At 36.8% G+C, this 20,509-nt stretch overlaps 1 protein-coding gene across 1 annotated transcript in view; it reads right to left on the reverse strand.

The window, feature by feature from the left end:
- Positions 1–20,509, reverse strand: part of LOC140169405 (BOS complex subunit NOMO1-like) — a 124,803-nt gene that overhangs the window by 43,281 nt on the left and 61,013 nt on the right. The window contains 1 exon segment of the mRNA XM_072192664.1: positions 13,227–13,361. Coding sequence (XP_072048765.1) covers positions 13,227–13,361 — 135 coding nt within the window.

The following is a 20,509-nucleotide window of genomic DNA, read 5'->3' on the forward strand; positions in this document are numbered from 1 at the left end:
GTAAAACGTGTGACCCGTGTTCAAATTTTTGAATCATGGGTGATAAAAAAGTTCTAGGCCCTAATTTAAAAAATGAAAAAAACACTATCTAGATTTTGGCCATATCTAAACGTTTGACTTAAAAACTTACCTCAGTGATGCTTCATTTAGACGCTATGGCGGACCAAAAATGGTTAAAAGTGGTCAAAAGTGAACTTGCGAAAATCGCGATTTAGAAAAATACAGCCGATTTTAAGTCCATTTTGAAGATTATTCCATAAATATATAATCCGTGACTTGTGACGTTTGGTCAAGTTAGAAAATGAGAAGGCGCCCAACTGCAGCAGATTGGCATTTTTTTGTGGTTTAGAAGGTAAAATATACAATATGACAAAATTATCCGTGCACATTCGGCAGATGTTTATCCACATGGTGCAGCCATTTTATTTACTGCAGTCTTGTTTCCATGGTGCAGCAGAGCTTCCGGCAAGGCCGCTGGCGTCGCGTCGGCGTTTGAGGAGCGACAGGGCGGCGCGGACAGACAGACAGGTTACGCGAATAAGTTGCACAGTGCATGGTCGTGTTGCTTGAACGAAACCATGATTATTTTTGCACAATTTTGTCCTGTTCCGTATAAAAAAAAGATCATACTCTGTATTAAAATTTGCGGACATCAGAACATTCAAATTAGCATAGAATAACTGACAAGCAATTATTTTAGCAGATAGGCCTAATCAGGAAGTTTTATGAAATGAAGAATAAATTGAGACATAATCATGATAATTGCGATTTCTGTTTTGTACTAATTTTCATAATTTTGTTTTAAAAATGCAATGTTTTTGGTGATTTTCTTTCTTTCTTTTTTTTTTTTTTTGGTGTTGACAAATATTGCATTTTTATGTTCATTGTCCTTTTCTGAACCGCAAACATGCTGTTGTTACTACACGTTGCTTTTTCTTTTTAGTTGGTGCTTGAGAGGCACCACAGCGGCCCGTCCGCGCCAAAGATAGGCATTTTAACGCCCGTTAAAGCTAGGCCTACACCACAGGAATCCCAAGTAAAATTTTAAAAGATTCTGATGTGTCGCATTACTCAATATTCCGTTTTTGTTATTGTAATTGTTTGTTACGGAATATCAAAGTTGTAAAATATTTTGTACCGCATAAAAAGTGAATAAAATACAACAAAAAAAAAAAAAAAGTGTGTCTGTTGTTGTTTTCAATCAAATAAACGTGTAAAAAGTGGAGTAAAAGTTGTAATATGTCTTGAATAAACTTCTTGTAAAACGGACAAAAAGTAGGCCTATAGGCCTATATGTTAAACGGGCAAAACACGGAGAGGTCACAAGAAAACTGAAAAACACGGAAATTTACATAGCCTAACAAAACCGAATAGAAAACGGAACACTTATGGCTTTAAATTAGGTTATGGTTTATGCAGTAGGCCTACCGTAGGCCTATAGGCATCATGCTATAAAGAGCGTTTTAAAACACTGCATGAAAACATTCACGGAAAATGCTTTAAAGCAGTAATTACCTTTTAAAGCATGCAGAAAACGTGAAAGTTGAAAGCCAGACAAACATTGCAAATAAAAAGGCATTCGCCAAAACATTCGCAAAAAGTGTTGTAAAACCAAAAGGTCAGTTATCGCAATCATGGCATGGTAGACCTAATAGGCATACTAATGGAAATGTAGTTAAAATGGGTTATGAAAAAAGCACAAATTTGCGTTTTCGATTATATTTCTCGTTTGAAATTATTATTTAGCATTAAAACATTCATGAAAATGCTTTCATAAACGCGTGCTCGCTATGCCGATTTCAAATATCGACATTTTTGACATAGAGTTAGGCCTATAGCCCTATGCCTAAATGGTCAACATGATGTAGGCCTATTGAAATGTCAACGTTTTTGACATTGCGTTAATGGTCAATCAGGAGTAGAGAACGTTTGAAAACGTGTTTTAATAACACTTTGAAACATTATTCGGGTCCTTTAGGTATCTAGGCCTAATATAGGCCTACCGGTAGTAACTGCTTGCCTATTATTTTTTATGGTCTTCAAAATGAAGACGAGACTGAACGACCGCAGGCTCCCGAACCAAGGCTGGGACTGCATAAAATATAAGCTAATATAATAGGCCTATTATTGTCCAACTACACCAACTTGGTAAATCAAATACTAACAATGAAATGAATGAATGAATGAATGAATGAATGAATGAATGAATGAATGAATGAATGATTGAGTGAAATAAAACAAATTTTTAAACATAAAATAATAAGCCTAATGATGTACTATACGGGCTAAGTCTAGCATACTAGCAAAATATTTAGGGCCTACGTTTTCTATCGTATCTACCAGATTGCGTCATCATTACAGGGCTTCTTACGGGTAACTACTTCTTACAGATAAATTTTATCTTTTCAAGTTCAGAATGAAACTTGAAAAACAAAACAAAAACAAACAAAAAATTCACTATATGTTCATATAAAAAAAAAACCTATAATTTATACCACTATATCAGCACTTTTTTGGCGAAATTTATCGAGTAGGCCTACTTATTCTAGTATGGGGACGTTGTGTTCTGTCGGCCCGCAGTTTCGCAATGCAATGGTGCAATCTTTACCTACCTTTGAAGAGATCAATACGATAAAATACGGTAGTGATCGCGATTGGCCACTCCAGCGCCTCAATCAGTAATCACCTCGCCCATCCAGTTTACACGCAGCGTGCGTTCTTTGCTAGCTATGCGCCGTGATGCAGCGTTACGAGAACGCCGATCTATTGCGGAAAACAATGATTTATTTGCTTTTGCATTTTGACGAAAAAAAAAATAAAAAAGGGTCTTTAAAATAGCTTTTCTTATGGTTCAAATTTTAAGATTTCTTTAAAATCTATTAATGACAAGATAAAATACGGTTTGAAGATGACATTAGTGATGAAAACTCAATTTTGGCCATGTAACACTTCAGTGATCCTGTGTGCATCCTTAACAAAAGCCGAATAATTTCTGTCTTATATAAGCCAAACAAACTTTAGTGTGCAGAGGGTTAAAAGTTTGAAGTTTCCTCAAGTTGATAGATAAGTCAATTTTTGATGAACAATTTAAGGACTTGCTTGAAAATTCACATCAGTCATTTCAACTCATGAAGTCACTGACTGCTTACAAACCCACTTCATCGTGCGATATGACTTTCCCAAGTTGAACAACACTTGTACACTATTTAATGACAACTTTCATATATTCTTTCAATTTGTACTATACTGCGCCAAGAAAGTATCCTTACACTTGGAAAAAGAATCCTAATTTTGAAACAAATAAACCATATTTGGGAAAATTTATTGGTTTAATAGATGCACTATCTAATAATCCTGCACATTATGACACCACATTGAATTCAATGTGACCTCAAGAAGTAAAGTTACAAACAATTGAATAAATGAAGGTCCAGTTTTAAAAGTGACAAACTGGTCTATACAAGGCGCAAAAAGATTCCAACAAGCGCAACAAAGAGACAACACAGTTTATTCAATGAAGCTTCATTTAAAGCAGTTTTCATTTTAGTTTTTACTTCTCTGTACTTTTCATAACTCTCATTTTATTTATCAGTTCTTTTGTTTCAGTTTTCTTTTGCTTCTTTTGTTTAAAATTAAAGACACGCATAAATCAGCCATTCACCACTCTCAAACCATATGTCTAGTCCGTGGAGTTTTGAATAGGCCAGTTTGTCGCTTTTAAAATGGGACCTTCGTCTATAAATCAAACGCTTGTAACTTTGCTTCTTGAAGTCAGATTGGATCCAATGGGGTGTCATAATGTGCAGGATTAGATAGTGCATCTATTAAACAAATAAATTTACCCAAATATGGTTTCGTTTTAAAATTAGGATTCTTCTTCCAGGTGTAGGGATACTTTCTTGGTGCAGTATATCATCCACACCATACTAGTGGGAATAGGCAGGTTTTTATTACAATACTTGGCCAAGGATGAAGACCCAATTTGTATGTCATATGCATCTTGTTGAACTGTGTAAGGAATGAAGGCAATGATACATCTATATAGGCCATCATAGTTTTCAATTTTGAAAAGCGCTATATTTTTACTGTATTATGTAACACTCAATAGGCAGGGCTATATTGATATCAGTCTCAGGTGTTTCGAGGCCCATATACTGGGCTATTCCAATTAAAATCTTTACACCCTGTATGGAAGACAAATCTTACACAGCAAGTGTACAATTTTCAACGGAGTTACCTGAATGGGTAACTCCATTGTAACTCCACACCCCACTGTGCGGGAGATTACGGTCATGTCTTCCATAGAGGGAGTATGGATTTCAACTGGAATAGCCCAATTGTCAGATTGGTAAAGTGTGGCTATGGTACTGAATGAACCAAGTTTTGATTTTCCAGATTGTGGTTTTATTTCAAACTATCCCTTAAACTACTCTATCATCATGGGTTATGTATGACAAAACATGTCACTGAATACTATGTGAGTTTTTAAATAATGTATTTGCTCAGGCTTTGGGCATTACAAATCATATAAAAAAGTCTGACAATTGATGCATTGGCATTTAAAACCGCAGACACATACAAAACATTTATTTCCAACAGAAAGGACTAGTTCACTCACACATCTAAGGATGTCAATACTTAATGTGAGGTGTCTGAAAATATGTCCAGCAGGGCAAGATTTTTTCCACCCCAATCCCAGCATTCCCCTAATAATATCAACCCAGTCTGACCCATTCCAAGCAATTTGGAATGATAAAGCCTAATCCGGACTCTTGAATTCTTTTGGTACATCCAATCCATGCTTGGCCTTTAAAATACACAATATTAAATGGACGGCGAACCTGGTGAAAAATTATGTTTATTTATACACAATATTAAACTAGGGCCAGGGCACTCACAATCACTTCCTTTTTTGGCCATAAAATCATAATATTCTGAGAAATATTTTGAAGAAAATTTACTTGATTCGATTATAGGTATGAAAATTTGATATTTATATTTTAATTGTGTAAATGAACAATTTTATGCTGTGTACTTTTGAACACTCGCAAATGACATCTTAATTCAAAATTAAGTTGAAAAAAATCTTTAACAAACAAAAAACAAAACAATGCATTCCGGTTTGTTTTTGAAACTGCCAAGGGCTATGAGACACAGCATTTATTTCTTTTTAGCCTTCCTTCCTTCCTTCCATATATGTGCTTACCTCAACTGATTGAGTATCAATGCAAGGGCTTTAACCAGTTACCTATGCATGATCCTGGAAACTAGGATCGATTGCAGATATCAGAACCGGGGATGGTCTCCCTTCTCTTTTCGAATAGCCTGACACTTAATGTGTACAGGGTTTGACACTTCCTGTACACAGGACCAACGACTTAGCACGACTTCCGAACCATGAGACGTTGAACACACACCACCTGTATCTGCAGGTGCTATTAACAGTGTGGGGGGGGTCTGAAGAAATTCTAATATTTTATTCTGTAAAGTAACTGAACACAATTGTAGGATTTCCAACCTTGTAAGGAACATTTTGGGAGAGGAAGAGAATTCACACCTACAGCAAGCCCAAGGCTCGAACCCTCCCTAATCGTATTCTCCGCGGCCGGCAGTGCAACGCCTTAACCGCTCAGCCATCTCGCCCTTACGTACAGGCCTGTAGCAACCGTGGCGGCCATGGCCACCCTACTTTTTGAGAAATTTGTTATGTTTTTCTTTATATCTTGATTTCAATCTGGGCATTTTGTATTTTGGCCGCTCCACATTTATGATGGCTGCCCCACATTTTTCAACCTTGCTACGACCCTGCTTACGTATACCCATTACTGCAGTACACAATTTTGCTTCAATTACTTACAAAATTTAACTGGCAACAAGACTGACGCAGACTCATGAATAGCCCCCTCAGTTTTCCTGAAAGAGACAGGCTTGTATAACAACATATTTATTTTCTAACTTTCCAGTGTAACTGCATAACTTTTATTAAACAGCTAATCATAAATTCTCAGCCTTACCGTGTTATTAGCATGCAATATTTGTTTTCAAGTTAAATTACCAGATCTTTAAACTTGTTAATATTTTAGTCAGCACCAAAATTACGTGAACAAGGCAATTAACTATATGCTCACATCAGCAGATGAATGGCACTATGCCCAGCAAACACAAAAACGTTTTAAAAACGTTTTAAATAAGTTATATTTTGGCTTTTGGTTTAGGTAAAAATGTTTTAATAACATTAAAATGTCGGGTTATATAAAGGTCATGATAACGTTTTAAAACGTTTTGTATGAAAACACACTACCACAATATTTTTAAATGTTTTCAAAAAATGTTATTGTAAACTATTTTTGCAAACATTTTTGCCAAATATTTTGTAAATACTTACATAACATTATGTTAAAATATTTGAACCCAGCAAACACAGAAATGTTCTTAAAATGTTTTTATCAAAACATTTTAATAACATTTAAATGTCGGGTTATATAAAGGTCATGAAAAGCGTTTTTAAAACGTTATTGCAAATATTTTGGGCAAACATTTTTCTTAAAATATTTTATCAACGCCCAAAATAACATTCTGTTTAGAATGTTTTGTATCCAGTTTTCGAGAATGTTTTTGGAATGTTATCAAAACGTTTTTATACCCTTTATATAACCCGACATTTAAACGTTTTCTGTAAAACATTTTTGTTTGCTGAGTAGTAGACTATCAAAAAATGTTTTTTAAGGTTATCAAACCGTTTTATACTCTTAATATACCCTTTGTATAACCCGACATTTAAACGTTTTCTGACAACCTTTTATAACCTTTTGCGAATGATGGCGAAAACGTTTTGTGTTTGCTGGGATAGACCAATGACCATTCAAAGGAGAAATTACTTTGTTTAATGTTCTGCGTGCTAGCCACGATAGGCTTCAATATATCACATATTCTGTGCTCCACTCACATCCCTCTTCAACCAGTTGTGGGATAAGTTCTCAAAATATCAAGAGCTATCTCAAGCACCACTGAACCAATACTAGGCTTGTTTGTACTCATTTTAATGCATTTTTCATGCTCAATCCAAATATGGTCATGAAAATGTTCTAATTCAGAGATGATTGAATTTTTAAAGAAAATTTGAAACTTGTCGTCTGCAGTCAACACCCACATGGAGATGGTTAAAGCATGGAATAGTAGAATACAAGTATACTCCAAACCAACCAGTGGAATATTTAGTGCAAGATGAATGCTAAACACAGACACAATTTTCCACCAATTTCACAAAATAAAATGTGTTTTTCTGCAATTTCAAATTCTTAGACCTTTCACCTAAATTTTGAGTGGTGTTTTCAACAGCTTGCATCTCTCAAGTGTTTTTTCAGGATTTTCTTGTTGTTGTTGTTTTTTATTCAAAACAGCTGCACAGGTGGAATTTTCAACTGATTACTCAAAATAAAATGTGATTTTCTGTAATAGTTGGATTGTGATTTTATAAACTTGCCCCTAAACTACATTTTTAAATGAGAAGAGAAATAATATTTATACAATGTATTGCAATTAAAATTGCAATACATTATATAATTTCTCTTGTCAACATTAATTTTAGCACCATAAAAAAATGTCCGCCGCACGCGACACATGACTTTCACGCGATGTCCCCACTTTTGAAAATATTCCCCAAGCCATGCTGTAAAACTACCAAAGTTCATGCTTGTAAGTGGAAAGACACAATTTAGTTGGTTGACTAGTATTAATGATGACTGATCACTACTGATGTGCATTGCTTATAATGTTGGGTACCTGGGACACAACATTAATTAATGTTGCATGATGACACAATGGCCAGTTGATTGAATCAAACTGGTACAATGATGAGGTGAGTGATGAACGTCTGCAACAATTCATTGGGATGGCACAGAGAAGGTATCTTACCCTTCCCAGAATCCTTTGCACCATGTTACCTCACCTCAAGATAAATCAAATTACACTCCCCGCAATTTCTATGCATGTGATCCTTGTAAAACATGCGTTCTTTATGTTGAGAATAGACTTGGCTAAACACTGGTTATTTGTCAATGAAGTACCAGAATTTGCAAGATGGATATGCTCTGTTCATTGACGTACTTTTTATTTATAATAAAAACCAATGTTGAACTGTGTAGCCTACAAGGATAGAAAACTGAAGCCAGGGACTGCTGTTTGAGAGGAGCTAGAGCAATCACTCCTCTACAGCTCTTCTTAAGTTGCATTTGCAAGAGCGATTTATAGCTCCTCTAGATGATAGTTAAATTCTTTATGCTTTAATGGCCACAGTTGCAAACAGCTCTTCTAAAGCTCTTCTTGAAGAGACCAGCAGAGCATTCTACAGCTCTTTTCTAATTTTCAAAAGGCAGTCCCTGTGAAGCTGCAAAAAAACAATGCATTATGGGAAGTGTAATATCACTGGGAATGGTCAATGCAACTGAACTTTGTTTTTCAGAATGTCATTATTTTGACATGTTAATGTACTTCCCATTCCAGAAACATACAGCACTAATTTTTTTGGGATTAAAAAATATTATCCTGTTTTTGCCAAATAAACCACCCGTGGCAGCCCTCCCCACTTGCAATTGCTTCTTGATCTGATCTAATCAGGCCAAAGAAAGAAATAATGAAATGTCCATATTTAGGCAAAAATAAGGAGCCAAAATACAATAAACCTAATAAAAAATAAAACTTATAAAAAGTATGCCAGCTAGGGATATGATCCAAGCTTTAACATCAAAAAGTGTAGGTATTGAACAAGAACTTGACTAATAACTCAAATTTCATGTCAATATTTCCATCTTTGGTCCGAGTGGATCGCATCTGAGACAAACATAACTAAATAGTTATATTCGTCTCAGGATCACATCATGTCACAATTGATGAAGTTTTGGTCCATGAGATGAGTTGAACTGTTTTGTGCTAGAATTGGTTTATTTTAATATCATATCCATGAAGGTTATTAATTATTTTAAACTGTTGTGATTTGGTAGTTCACAGCATCTTACGAATGGTAGTGAGCTTTGGCAAAAACTGCATTGCTCAATTCATAGCGAGCATGTAGAAGAATTAAAATATCACAGATATACTTTTATAGGTGCTGCGGTTCTTGAGTTACGTTGTAAAGAGGACTGAAACAACAACACTTTTGTAAAACGTACATAACTCATTAACAACAATAAATTAAGCAAGTTTGCAAAGTATACGATTGGTAGAATGAACTTTTGCAAAACATCAAGTTGTTAATTTTCAATAATATATTGATCTAGATAATGAAAAATCAATTTTTAGGTTGCTTCGACCAACAATACCTCGTCTACCCTTAAAGATGTCATTTGCAATTTATAACATATTCGAAGGTCGTTCAGTGAATGTACAGAAATACTGGGGTTAAAGAACTGTGTCGAGAATGTTTGCAATTGTAGTGTTTTCCAGGCAAATGCTCAGAGTGCACTTAAATCTTTTATTCAACTTTTACACTTACTTAGCCATATTAACTCTCTCTCGCCATGTTAATTTTTTAATTCACAAATTTCAGAATTGTAAATTTTAATTGCCATATTTGGAATCAGCATGAAAAATGCATTAAAATTAGTACAAACAAGCCTAGTATTGGTTCAGCGGTTCTTAAGATATTTTGATTTTTTTTTTGGAGAAAATATCTCAAAACTTTGGACTTTTTATGTTGAAGCCTATGACTAGTATGAAGAGCACTATTCAACATCATTTTTGGTAAATGTTGTCCCTGTATTTTAAGCCAAGAGGGTCAAGTCTACTCCTGATTGCCAGTGGCAGCACCGTGATTTTTTTCAGGTAGGCAAGACAATTTTAGGAGGCATCAAAAATCAGAAATTCCTAGCCTCCTCAAATTTGTCATTTCCCAATTTCTTACATGTATTTTTGACTGGGAAAAACAAGCTTAGGGGGAAACACTACCCCATGTGCCCTGGTACTGCCCTGCCAATGGTATCCACTGGGGCTAGATTCTGCAGAGGAAAACCAAGATAGGGAGAAGTGCTCCCCCATACCCCCTGGTGCTACTAGTGCCCTGATGATGGTATTCACAGGAGCTAGATTCTGCACAGGCATGTACGTGCCAAGGGTAGAGAAGGAAAGAGTACATTAAGAAAAATTAAAGCTCATCAGCTTACTGGATGAAAGGATGCACTTTGCTATGTAAATGCCAATACAGCAGTATCACGACATGGAACGGAAATGATCATGTTTAGATCGACACTTCATTTAGAGACCTACTTTTCCTTAATGCAATTTTCTTGGTACTTGCCACAATGATTATTTTTTGTCCAAAAAGATTGAGATGACAACTCCAGCTTAGAAAATGCAATGAAAATCATACAATTATTTACTTCTACGTGGGGAATTTCCTTTTACCTCTAATTCCAATGAATAATTCAAAGCTCTGTAAGCCCGAGATGATAGAACGGAAATAAGGATTTTTGGGTGTAGAACATCAACAAGTCATAACACCATTACATCCAAAAAGCTCTATTCACACCAATCTGGATTAAACAAGAGCTGTGCTAAGTACTGAATTTCTCTGGTTTATTGGCTCATACTTGAGGTTAATTATGCCAAAAAAAACCCACCAAACCTAAGGTTCAAGATAAATAGCTAGAGTTAGAGTTGGACAAGACCCAATGTATCGAAGGGTTAATTGACTAAATGAAGCGAGAAAACTTACTGTTTTTGTCAACAGTGAACTACCGCAAAAACTGCTGAATACTTTCAGAAGAAAAAGAATGTAAATTTTTGTATATTTTTTTTTTATGTCGAGCATATCTAGGCATTAACAGCTAAAATCTAGGAGATAACGCTGACAAAACTTCGGCCAGGTGAAGGGGATCACCATAGATAGCTGGTCATGGTATTTTTACAGGACAGGCAAATGCAGCCGACAATCGGGCATTACCCCGAGTGGAACCGACTGTAACAAAGTCTTTTTATTATGGATCATCTGCCCTGCCATTACCAGATGAACCATGGGGAGAGTGGAGATTCTTTTTTTTTTTTGGCCCTGCCGGGAATTGAACCGGGACCTCTCGCACCAAAGGCAAAGACCGTAACCAGTGTGCCACGCTGCTCCCAAGCTTAAGCTGTATGTTGTCATAAATTCTAACCACAATTGCCATGTTTGTTTGATCACCTTTATCTTCAGTTTACAGCAAGAAGGTTGTAAGTGCATTGTAATAACAAAACACTTATGACCTTACTGCATTCAAGCTTCAACACTAAAAACCAAGATTAGATGACATATGATGCATCTCAATGTTGTCCAAACCAATAAATTAAACATCTCAAAAAAAGTAACTAACCCTCCTATATATTGGCCATTACTCCAAAATGGGCGATTGTATTACAAATCTGTAAAATGTGTTGGAAGCAGAATTTATTTCTACGCATTTTGACACCTCATTTATAGCAATTGTCTAAATATTGACATCACAGCATACATTTAAATCAATGTAAACCAAGAATTGAAAGTTGCAGTAAATTCTATTCATGTGTATGGAAGGAAATCTGTGTAATGATATCTGAGTGTTTTTGTAAGTTGTAAATCTAGACCTCACTACATTAAATTGATCGGTGTTTTATTGTTTTCTGAGCTATCGTATCAAATGAGGTGTCAAAATGCACATTTTACAGATTTGTAATACAATAGCCCGTTTTTGAATAATGACCATTATTTAAGGGGGTTAGTTACTCTTTTTGAGATGTTTAGAAGAAACATAATACATCCAATATTCCAGCCAAAATTGCCTTGTTTTTGTGCATTATCACGTTCATAATCACCAATCTGTATTCATGCTATGACCGACTTCTTATAACTGGACTTGATTGATCATTTGACATTTAATTGATTGAGTGCATACCGGATGAGCACTTTTGCTTATTGATACACCATTTACATGGCCCATAATGCTTTCTAATGCTTCCAACAAATTTCATACATGTTTCTAGGAACTGTGAAAGAAAGAATTAGCAGTACTTTAAACGTAATACCATTTATAAAAAAACAAACAAAAAAATAATCCCTATGGAAAGTAATTAGTCAGTCTCAGACATGAGCGGGGATATGATGCCCATTATTATATAGAGTTGATCTAGGATTAGGCTGATTTTTTGAAACAAAATCACCCTCAAACCAACTTTTGATATAAAGTGGCCTTAAGTAGGCATCATTTACCACTTGAACATGGGTCTGAGACTGACCGAATATGGCCGATATCATAAACCACACTTCAAAATGAAATCACAGATGGACAATTTCAAGTGTCCTTGATGATATCACCTACCATGTAAGAGACTTGTATCTAGAAAAATAATCTGGGACGCATACATGTTTTTGGTGTGAAAACTTGAGAAACTTGAGGTATATGGATTGCTTATACCCTTTTTGTGTTTAACAGATGAGGTGTAAGTTAACACTCATAAAAGTTTTGCTACTATAATTAGTAGGTCACTGGACCAGGTGGGAATAGATTTGAGAGTTAGAAGCTGTGAAACCAGTGATCACATGTTCGAAAATACAGGCATGACTGTATGACACATACATAAAAACATCTTGTTTTTTGAAAGATTTTTGTTTGCTAGTGTGGCTCTTTTCCCGTTCGAAAGCAATGTGTGATATCATCTACAACACTTCCTCTTGCAATCGCCCATGGGCAAAAGTGATGTTGATAATATTACCTATAATTAGCACAGGCTCTGTGCTGTACTCTGATACCTCGCTCGCTATTTAAGAGGCATTGCGGTTTGTGAGCAGGGCTTGTTCTACCTATAATATGTATTAGTAACAGATTGGATCTAGATCATTTCCAAAAACAAATCCCTTGGACAAAAATGTAGTGTATAATTACATACATATGACAAAAAGACGAGATGCGAACTAACCAAACAATGCTACTTAAACAATTTTGAGGCTATAGAAAATGAAAACGATGGCATAAACTATACCACTTGCAGATAACCCTATCAAACAAGAAAACCAGCCACAGACTTTATGTAGGGCCATCTGGGGGGTGGAGTACTCAAAAATGTACTGTAGAAATGGGTGAACAAAAAACATCAAAAGTGAAAAGGGGTATTTAGGGTGAACTTATTTATAGACGCATGCATCCACTATCATACGTGGGGGTCATTTCTGGCTACATACAGGAAACAAACTTGTAAGCCTTTTACTTACAGCCAATGTTACTTACCACAGAGTACGCTCCAGTTGGAAGACTCGGAAACACAAAAATACCTTGTTGGTTAGATTGTACGCTACACAGGGCTGACTTTCCTGCAGGCGGTTCAAACCCATTGAGTGGACTGGTGTTGCATCCAGAGACAGCCTGTAAAACATAATGACACAATAAAAATCACTTGAAAAAGGACAAGGAATATTTGATATACTTTGTTTGTTTGATTTAACATGTAGAGTATACACTGTCTAACCATAAGTGGCAAGACTCAGTGGGGGGGGCTGCACTAGTGCACTAAGATGTGAAGGTGGTACAGGTATGTGCGGCAGTCAAGGGTCCAGTTTTCAGGCTCTTCATTAGTACCAAAGACCCACTTTTGGAGATCACGCTCCAGGTTTTTAGCTTTAAACTAAAACTCACATTGTAACTCTTTAGCTCAAATTTGGAAAATATTTGGAATTTCTTAGCTCCACAACCTATATGTTGGCCCAATTTTAGTTTGCTAGACCCAAAAGAATATGTTAAAATTTCAATTTGGAAGTCCTTATTTTGCCCGAAAAACAGTTCTTAGTTCCTAAGTTCAGAGCTCCGTGCCGTACACTCTTATCGCAATTTAACGTTGAGTGCCCCCGGAGCATGCTATCGGGTGGACAATGGATACAAGTGGCAAGTGGATACAAGCTATGGCATGCTACCAGAGCTGCAGAAATACAAGTTGCAAGATGTAGCTTTAATAGTCCCTCATAGTAGGGGCTAAACCAGTCAGAGTCACTATAAGTCAGCAACTTGTAAACAATATCGGTAACACAAGTAATATATTCTAACAGGATATCTGAGAACTTTGAATCAAACTGTACTTGGATTACTCCGGCGACACATGCAATTTCAAAGGAGTTCCAATCCATGAGCAGCAGTCCTGGGTATTCAGGGAATTGGATGCTATTCCAGTTGCAATCCATACACCCTATGGAAGATGTGACCTTAATCTTCCACACATGGACAGGGAGAGTGAATTTCAAATGGGGTTAGCTGAATCCATTTGAAATCTACACCCCCTGTGTGAGAGATTAAGGTCATGTCTTCCATTGGGGTATATGGATTTCAAATGGGGTTACCTGAATGGGTGACTGCATTTGAAATCTACACCCCTGTGTGAGCGATTAAGGTCATGTCTTCCATTGGGGATATATGGATTTCAAATGGGGTTACCTGAATGGGTGACTGCATTTGAAATCTACACCCCCTGGATGAGAGATTAAGTTCATGTCTTCCATATAGGGGTATGATTTCAAATAGAATAGCCCATTCCTGTACAGGTTGTTGTCCAGACAAGAATTGTAGCCATTGTATAATTCCCCATGAATTGATACTGAAAGACTCAATTTGTATTGCTATGCACAATGCTTTGCACAGGAGTAACATAATACAGGTACGGATTACTGAAAATGATGATGTGTGAAAATTTTGCTACTTTCCATTGCTCTCTTTTCCTAGAATTGAATTTTTGCATGCATGCAATATGGGTCATTTAAGTGTAGGAAGTAGAATACATTGAAATAACTTAAACTAGCCCCTGATCTATTGTAAAATTTGTAACCCAGATTTACTAATTGCCTGGTGTTAAAGTTTGTTTGGCTTATGTAAGGTGAAAATTATTTGGCTTTTGTTACTGCGCGCATCAATAAAGTCCCAACTCACAATCGCGTGAAATTCGCTTACACGTGCGCTAGTCACACATTACGCAACGCACAACTAGCGTAAGCACCACGCCTACGTGCTATTCTTTATCAATACACTGTGCTATTTTTTTACCTCATATGACACAAAGAACACCCGCTATGGAAGACACAACCTTAATCTGACTTGTCCTTTAGGAGAGACTGCTTTTTGACAGGCACATAGCCACCCTCTACATTCCAGCCACAGAGAATTTGGTGCCCAAACATCAAAATAGGAAAATTTCACTTTTTCCTTCCCATTTTACAGGGAAAATATTTTTCCACAGGATGCCGTCATTACGTCCTATGACTAGGGACCAAACATAGTGTAATTAAAACTCCCTTGTCTGACCATGGAAGGTCTGACCTATTATCTGCTATATGCTGCAAGCATAAATATGTGAGTGCTATTGGATCCTCCTGTGTGTGATTTGTTCTGTACTATAGGAGGGCCACAATGTATTTGTCTGATAGTAATCAAACTAGGAAATCACTCGTCTTTTGCAGTTCGCAAATGCACAGAGTTTGAACTTGAGTGCTTGCAAGTGTAATGAAATCTTTGCATGTTGTGACCACTGGAGGAATAAGTTGCTGAAGGCGTCAGGGGATTACGTCTCCTCTCCGTAAAGAATTGTGTCCCTTGGAACTGAATGGGGAGTAAATTACTAGTGGATAGAGGAAGATTCAGAGGCATGTATGTGGGTATCTAAACAGCATATTAATGTCATTACATATCTGCATTTAAACTTCATACCCATACCATTTCTTATCATTGTGACACATTTATGCAGTGCCTCTACATAGAAGCAGATTGTTCTCAGTCTTATCACTAGCACCCACCTCTCCACAAAAATGGGGGGGGGGGTCACATTTTTGATAATTTATTAGATTTTTTATTTATCGACTCGCTTTAAATTAGCAAGAATATCAAAACCAAATAAAAGTGAAAATTTGATATTGTATGACAAACGATTTATTTAACTTGCTGGCATGAAATTTGATCATCTGTATCATCCTTATATTCGCATGCAGCATTAAGCAGTCCTATTCACTCCCACTACTATGTCATATCAAAGCCACTTAAAGTGTTCGAAGATCAAACATGCTACAATAAAGTGAAGAACAACATACAATGGCGTTACTTATAGCATACATATCATATTTCAACAAAACAGTACTCTTTACAACAACAAAAAAATGCACTTTCATATTCTTAACTGATTTCTGTATAAAATATGGGAAATCTGCAACACATTGTTATGGATTTGGCAAGAAAACAACAGAACAAAAACAAAAATTCAGGTTACAAGTATTTGCTGACCTAATAATCCACTTCTTGTAAGATTTCAAATTACTTTCTTTACCACACAATATAATATATTCCAACCATCTATGCTTGAAGATTGAAATTTTAACATATTCTAGCAAAACAATCCTGGTACTCTTTGAATTTTAAATTGAGATTATAGAAATTAGGTTTTTAGAGCATGTATTATGTTAGCCTACATCTTATGGAGAAACTGGCAAATTGCAACAAATTTGTGTCTTAGACCCAGGTATTTTTTCGTCACTGTGTCATAATTTCTCAAACTTATTTTGCGATTGAGTCGGGGGGAAAACACAATCCCCATTGGAATTCAACATTGGAGACATACATGTTTGCTTGATTAGAAATTCGGCTATTTTAATTATTGAAAAGCACCTGTTGTCTTGATATGCAAGATGTGGCACCTCTGTCTATATTGGGCTATTCCAGTTGAAATCCATACACCCCCTATGGAAGACACGCCCTCATTTGAAGCGTAAATTTCTGAATGAAATCTGCACCCCTGTGTGGGAGATTAAAGTCATATCTTCCATAGGGGGTGTATGGATTTCAACTGGAATACCCCATTCTTTCATAAGACGTGCTGAAATGATCAGTAGATTCTATAAGAAACAGTGCCTGTCACAGAGTGTGAAAAGAGGAAACTTAGAGCTATAAATATCAATCATTTGGCATTATCTTCACCTAAAGTGAACATTAGCCCACTTTCTGTCCTACTTTTTTGTTCTAAAAAGCAATCATTTTCACACATTTGAAAGAATTATTGCACTTTTTACATTATATTGTAATGCCTGAGAGTGTAAAAATATGCAAGTGGAGTCCTGGTTGGCTGGATCGAGAAATATCAACTTCACTGCTGTGTCATATGACCTCCTTATGCACCAATCAGGATCACTAGGAGTTAGAATTTTCTCATATCTGATGGCAGAGTCCAATAACTTCCATTTAATAAGTACTAGGCGGTCACCGGTCTTTCACGGTTTGTAAAAACAGAAGAATTCTTGGTTTTGGGTGGTTTGTGGAAGTTTTCAGGTAGTTTAAATTAGAATCTCGCTCCAGTGGTTGTTCCCACCAAACTGGGACAATCTTTGGCGATTTGACCCCAGATGGCCCTGAATGACCTCAAAATGACCTTGGCATTTTTGGTCTCGCATCGGTGGTTGTTCCCACCAAATTTCATGAACTCCGAATGAGCCTAAAATGACCTTGACATTTTTGGGCTCGCATTGTTGGTCGTTCCCACCAAATTTCAAGAACCTGCGACAATCTATGGTGATTTGACCCCAGATGACTCCAAAATGACCATGACATTTTTTTGGTCTTGCTTCGGTGGTCATTCATTTAGTTACATCCACCCACCAAGCGTATACCTTAGTTACCTGGTGTTAATAAGAGAGACTGGTCATGGGAAGTAAGAGAAGATGGGGTAATTAATCCATTAACAAATGCAAACTTGGTCTGGCTCGGACCAAGTCGCACCTACACACCAAGTTTGATAGTTCTGCGACCTGTCAGTTCCGAGAAAATAGGCGACCAGACAGACATACAGACGATGCGTATTACAATATAGATAGTGCAAAAGTTGACCTGAAGATGTGTAGTATGAGTTTTTTGTACACTGCATCATTTAGAAGCCTATTGGAGTGACAGATGAACTGACAGATAAGCATGCTTAATTTGAGATCATGCAAGCACCAATGCCACTTAGAGCCCAACTGTCATTTCCAATGACACACCTCACAAACCCATGCATAATATCTATAGCCAGCAGCACAGATAAATTTAATCATGCTTGTTATTATGATTTGCTGAAATGATTGAAATTTCAGAATGCAGTAGAAGCAGCCAATCTATGATTAGTTATGCAGTTTAAAACATATAATCCGTCTCAAAAGTTGTAGTCATAGAAAACTTTCTTTCCTGAATGCCCCTTGTCAAGAATGTCTTGCAAAGTTGCTTTTTGACTTGCAAAAGTACCAACATTGTCTGCCATATTCTGTGAAGAGACAAGGTGATTTGGTGAACTCCTCCTGATTTATGTGCTATTCATCACCAAGTATGGGGTATAGAGTAGAGAGTTTGATTGACAGTGATGTCAGAGTCATCTATGCTGCTGACCAGGGCTCAAATTTCAGGGAGGCCACCAAGGCCATTGCCTGCCCATTTTCAGTTTTGGCCCTGGTGCCCCAGATCTTTGTCAACTGATCAAGGCATTCTTCATCACTCATTGGCCTGTGCCCTTCTTTGTCTTTGATCAGTGGTCTTGAAAATGGGTGCCCCAACAAATTGAAATTCAAGGCCTGCCGCTGTCTATAACACATACCTCCAGTTGAAATCAAATGAAGCCTAACTGGACAGAAAACCTTCAAAATCTCCCCTGGCTCTGTGCCTAGTCTCCCAACTACATGAAGTTGATAAAGGTTATAGGCTGTGTCCCTATCTGCATACACCTGTGCTCTACTACCTTCATGAATCATGCATAAGATATGAAGACTTCCGATGCAAGTTGTGATTAACACCATTTTCGAACTTTTATAGACAAAGCCACCAACATGAGCCTGATAATAATGCTGGCTTTAAATTCACATCCTACTTTAAAATTCCCTGGGAAATGCTTGGAATATGATCAAAAGTAGTTGCATAGATTTTCATATTATGTTCTATATATTTGACCAGTTATATTTGCCAACATCTCAAATTGAGACAAATGAACTGTTTAAAGGGGCAAGCTTGTTTTCAGATGCTTTTACGACGATATAAATCATGTATGATGTTGAACAAGTCTAAATATCTTATATGAACATGTAGTACGGCAGATGGGCATATTGGGAAAGGAGTGTGAATATTTAAGAAGAATGTCATTATGAGTTAACATGCTTTTTGCTGTTTCAGAGTCATTAAGTGATCTATCCAGTGTCGTTTTCAATTTGGATCATCAATGCTGTATGCCCATAAAAATGCCACTCTGCATCCGATAGTGTCATATTTCAACACATAATGTATCAATCAATTATACTCAGCAGGATATAAATCATATGTGAATGGCTAAATGGGCTATTCTAGTTGAAATCCATACAACCCCTATGGAAGACAGAGGGTGTCGATTTCAAATGGAGTTACCCATTGGGGTGGATCAAGGTCATGTCTTTCATAGGGGTGTATGAATTTCAAATGGAATAGCCCAACTAATTGGTGCATCAAGTATGCAAAGGACAACATACTAAAAATTTAACGAGATAATATCGTATGAGATACGTACACCTCGCATCTGATGACAAAAATGACTTCATGCGCAAAACGATGGTGTATTCATTGGTAAGTGCAATGGCTCCCCCTTGTGTCAACAAAATTCTTTGTTGATGAAATTTGCTCTTGATCTTTGTTGAACTTTCTATATGTCCACTTTCTTACATTTTTCTAGTTTTTTGATACTTATATTTACCTACTTCTCAAAAATATTTGAACAGACTTTGGTCTGGTTGGATTGGAGCATGTTATGCAACACCGAGTCACAACTCATTGATTGGGAATTACATTTCTGGGTGAACTTATGGACTTTGTTGACTGTATACGCAAAACATTTTAAAAAAAGCACAGTGATTTATAGTGCAGGCACAACCTCTAGACATTGATACACAAACCTCAGCACACTTTACAGGTTGTCGCTGACCACTATGGCCCACATCATTCCCTAAACCATAAAACAACACAGGGACTTGCCGGTTAGAAACGCACACCCTACACATTCCACAATTGGCCATCGCAGCCAGGATCAGCTCCCGGAGTTTCATACGGGTTACAATTAGCAGTAAGTTCCTTGTCCAGGGGGATTTCAAGCTAGCTCAATTTTACAAGAGAGAGTACTAACCACCACCGGCGCTTGAACCTGCAACCTCTCGCACCATAGTCGAACACCTTATTGAGCTAACTTGACAATAAGAGACCAGCACCTCACCAACTGAACTACAACTTGGTTAGTTTCTTTGTTTCTTTGCTTGTTTCAACAGTCACTCTGAGTAAACATGCTTAGAGAATATGAGATAGGGATTTTGTCTTTTGCTTATCTAAATCGTATCGTAATGGATGGACTGGCTAATATTTTGAGAAGTATCCACACATTCTTAGTTCCTGCACATGTTTACGTGAACACATTATCGCATGATTATTGAGGATCAACAAGAGTACTGCCATTTTGTGGCAGCACATGTGCTATCTTCTATCAGAATCCAGTATAGCGTGATAATGGTTATCAG

The sequence above is a fragment of the Amphiura filiformis genome, chromosome 14, assembly GCF_039555335.1.
Source record: "Amphiura filiformis chromosome 14, Afil_fr2py, whole genome shotgun sequence".
Lineage (NCBI taxonomy): Eukaryota > Metazoa > Echinodermata > Ophiuroidea > Amphilepidida > Amphiuridae > Amphiura > Amphiura filiformis.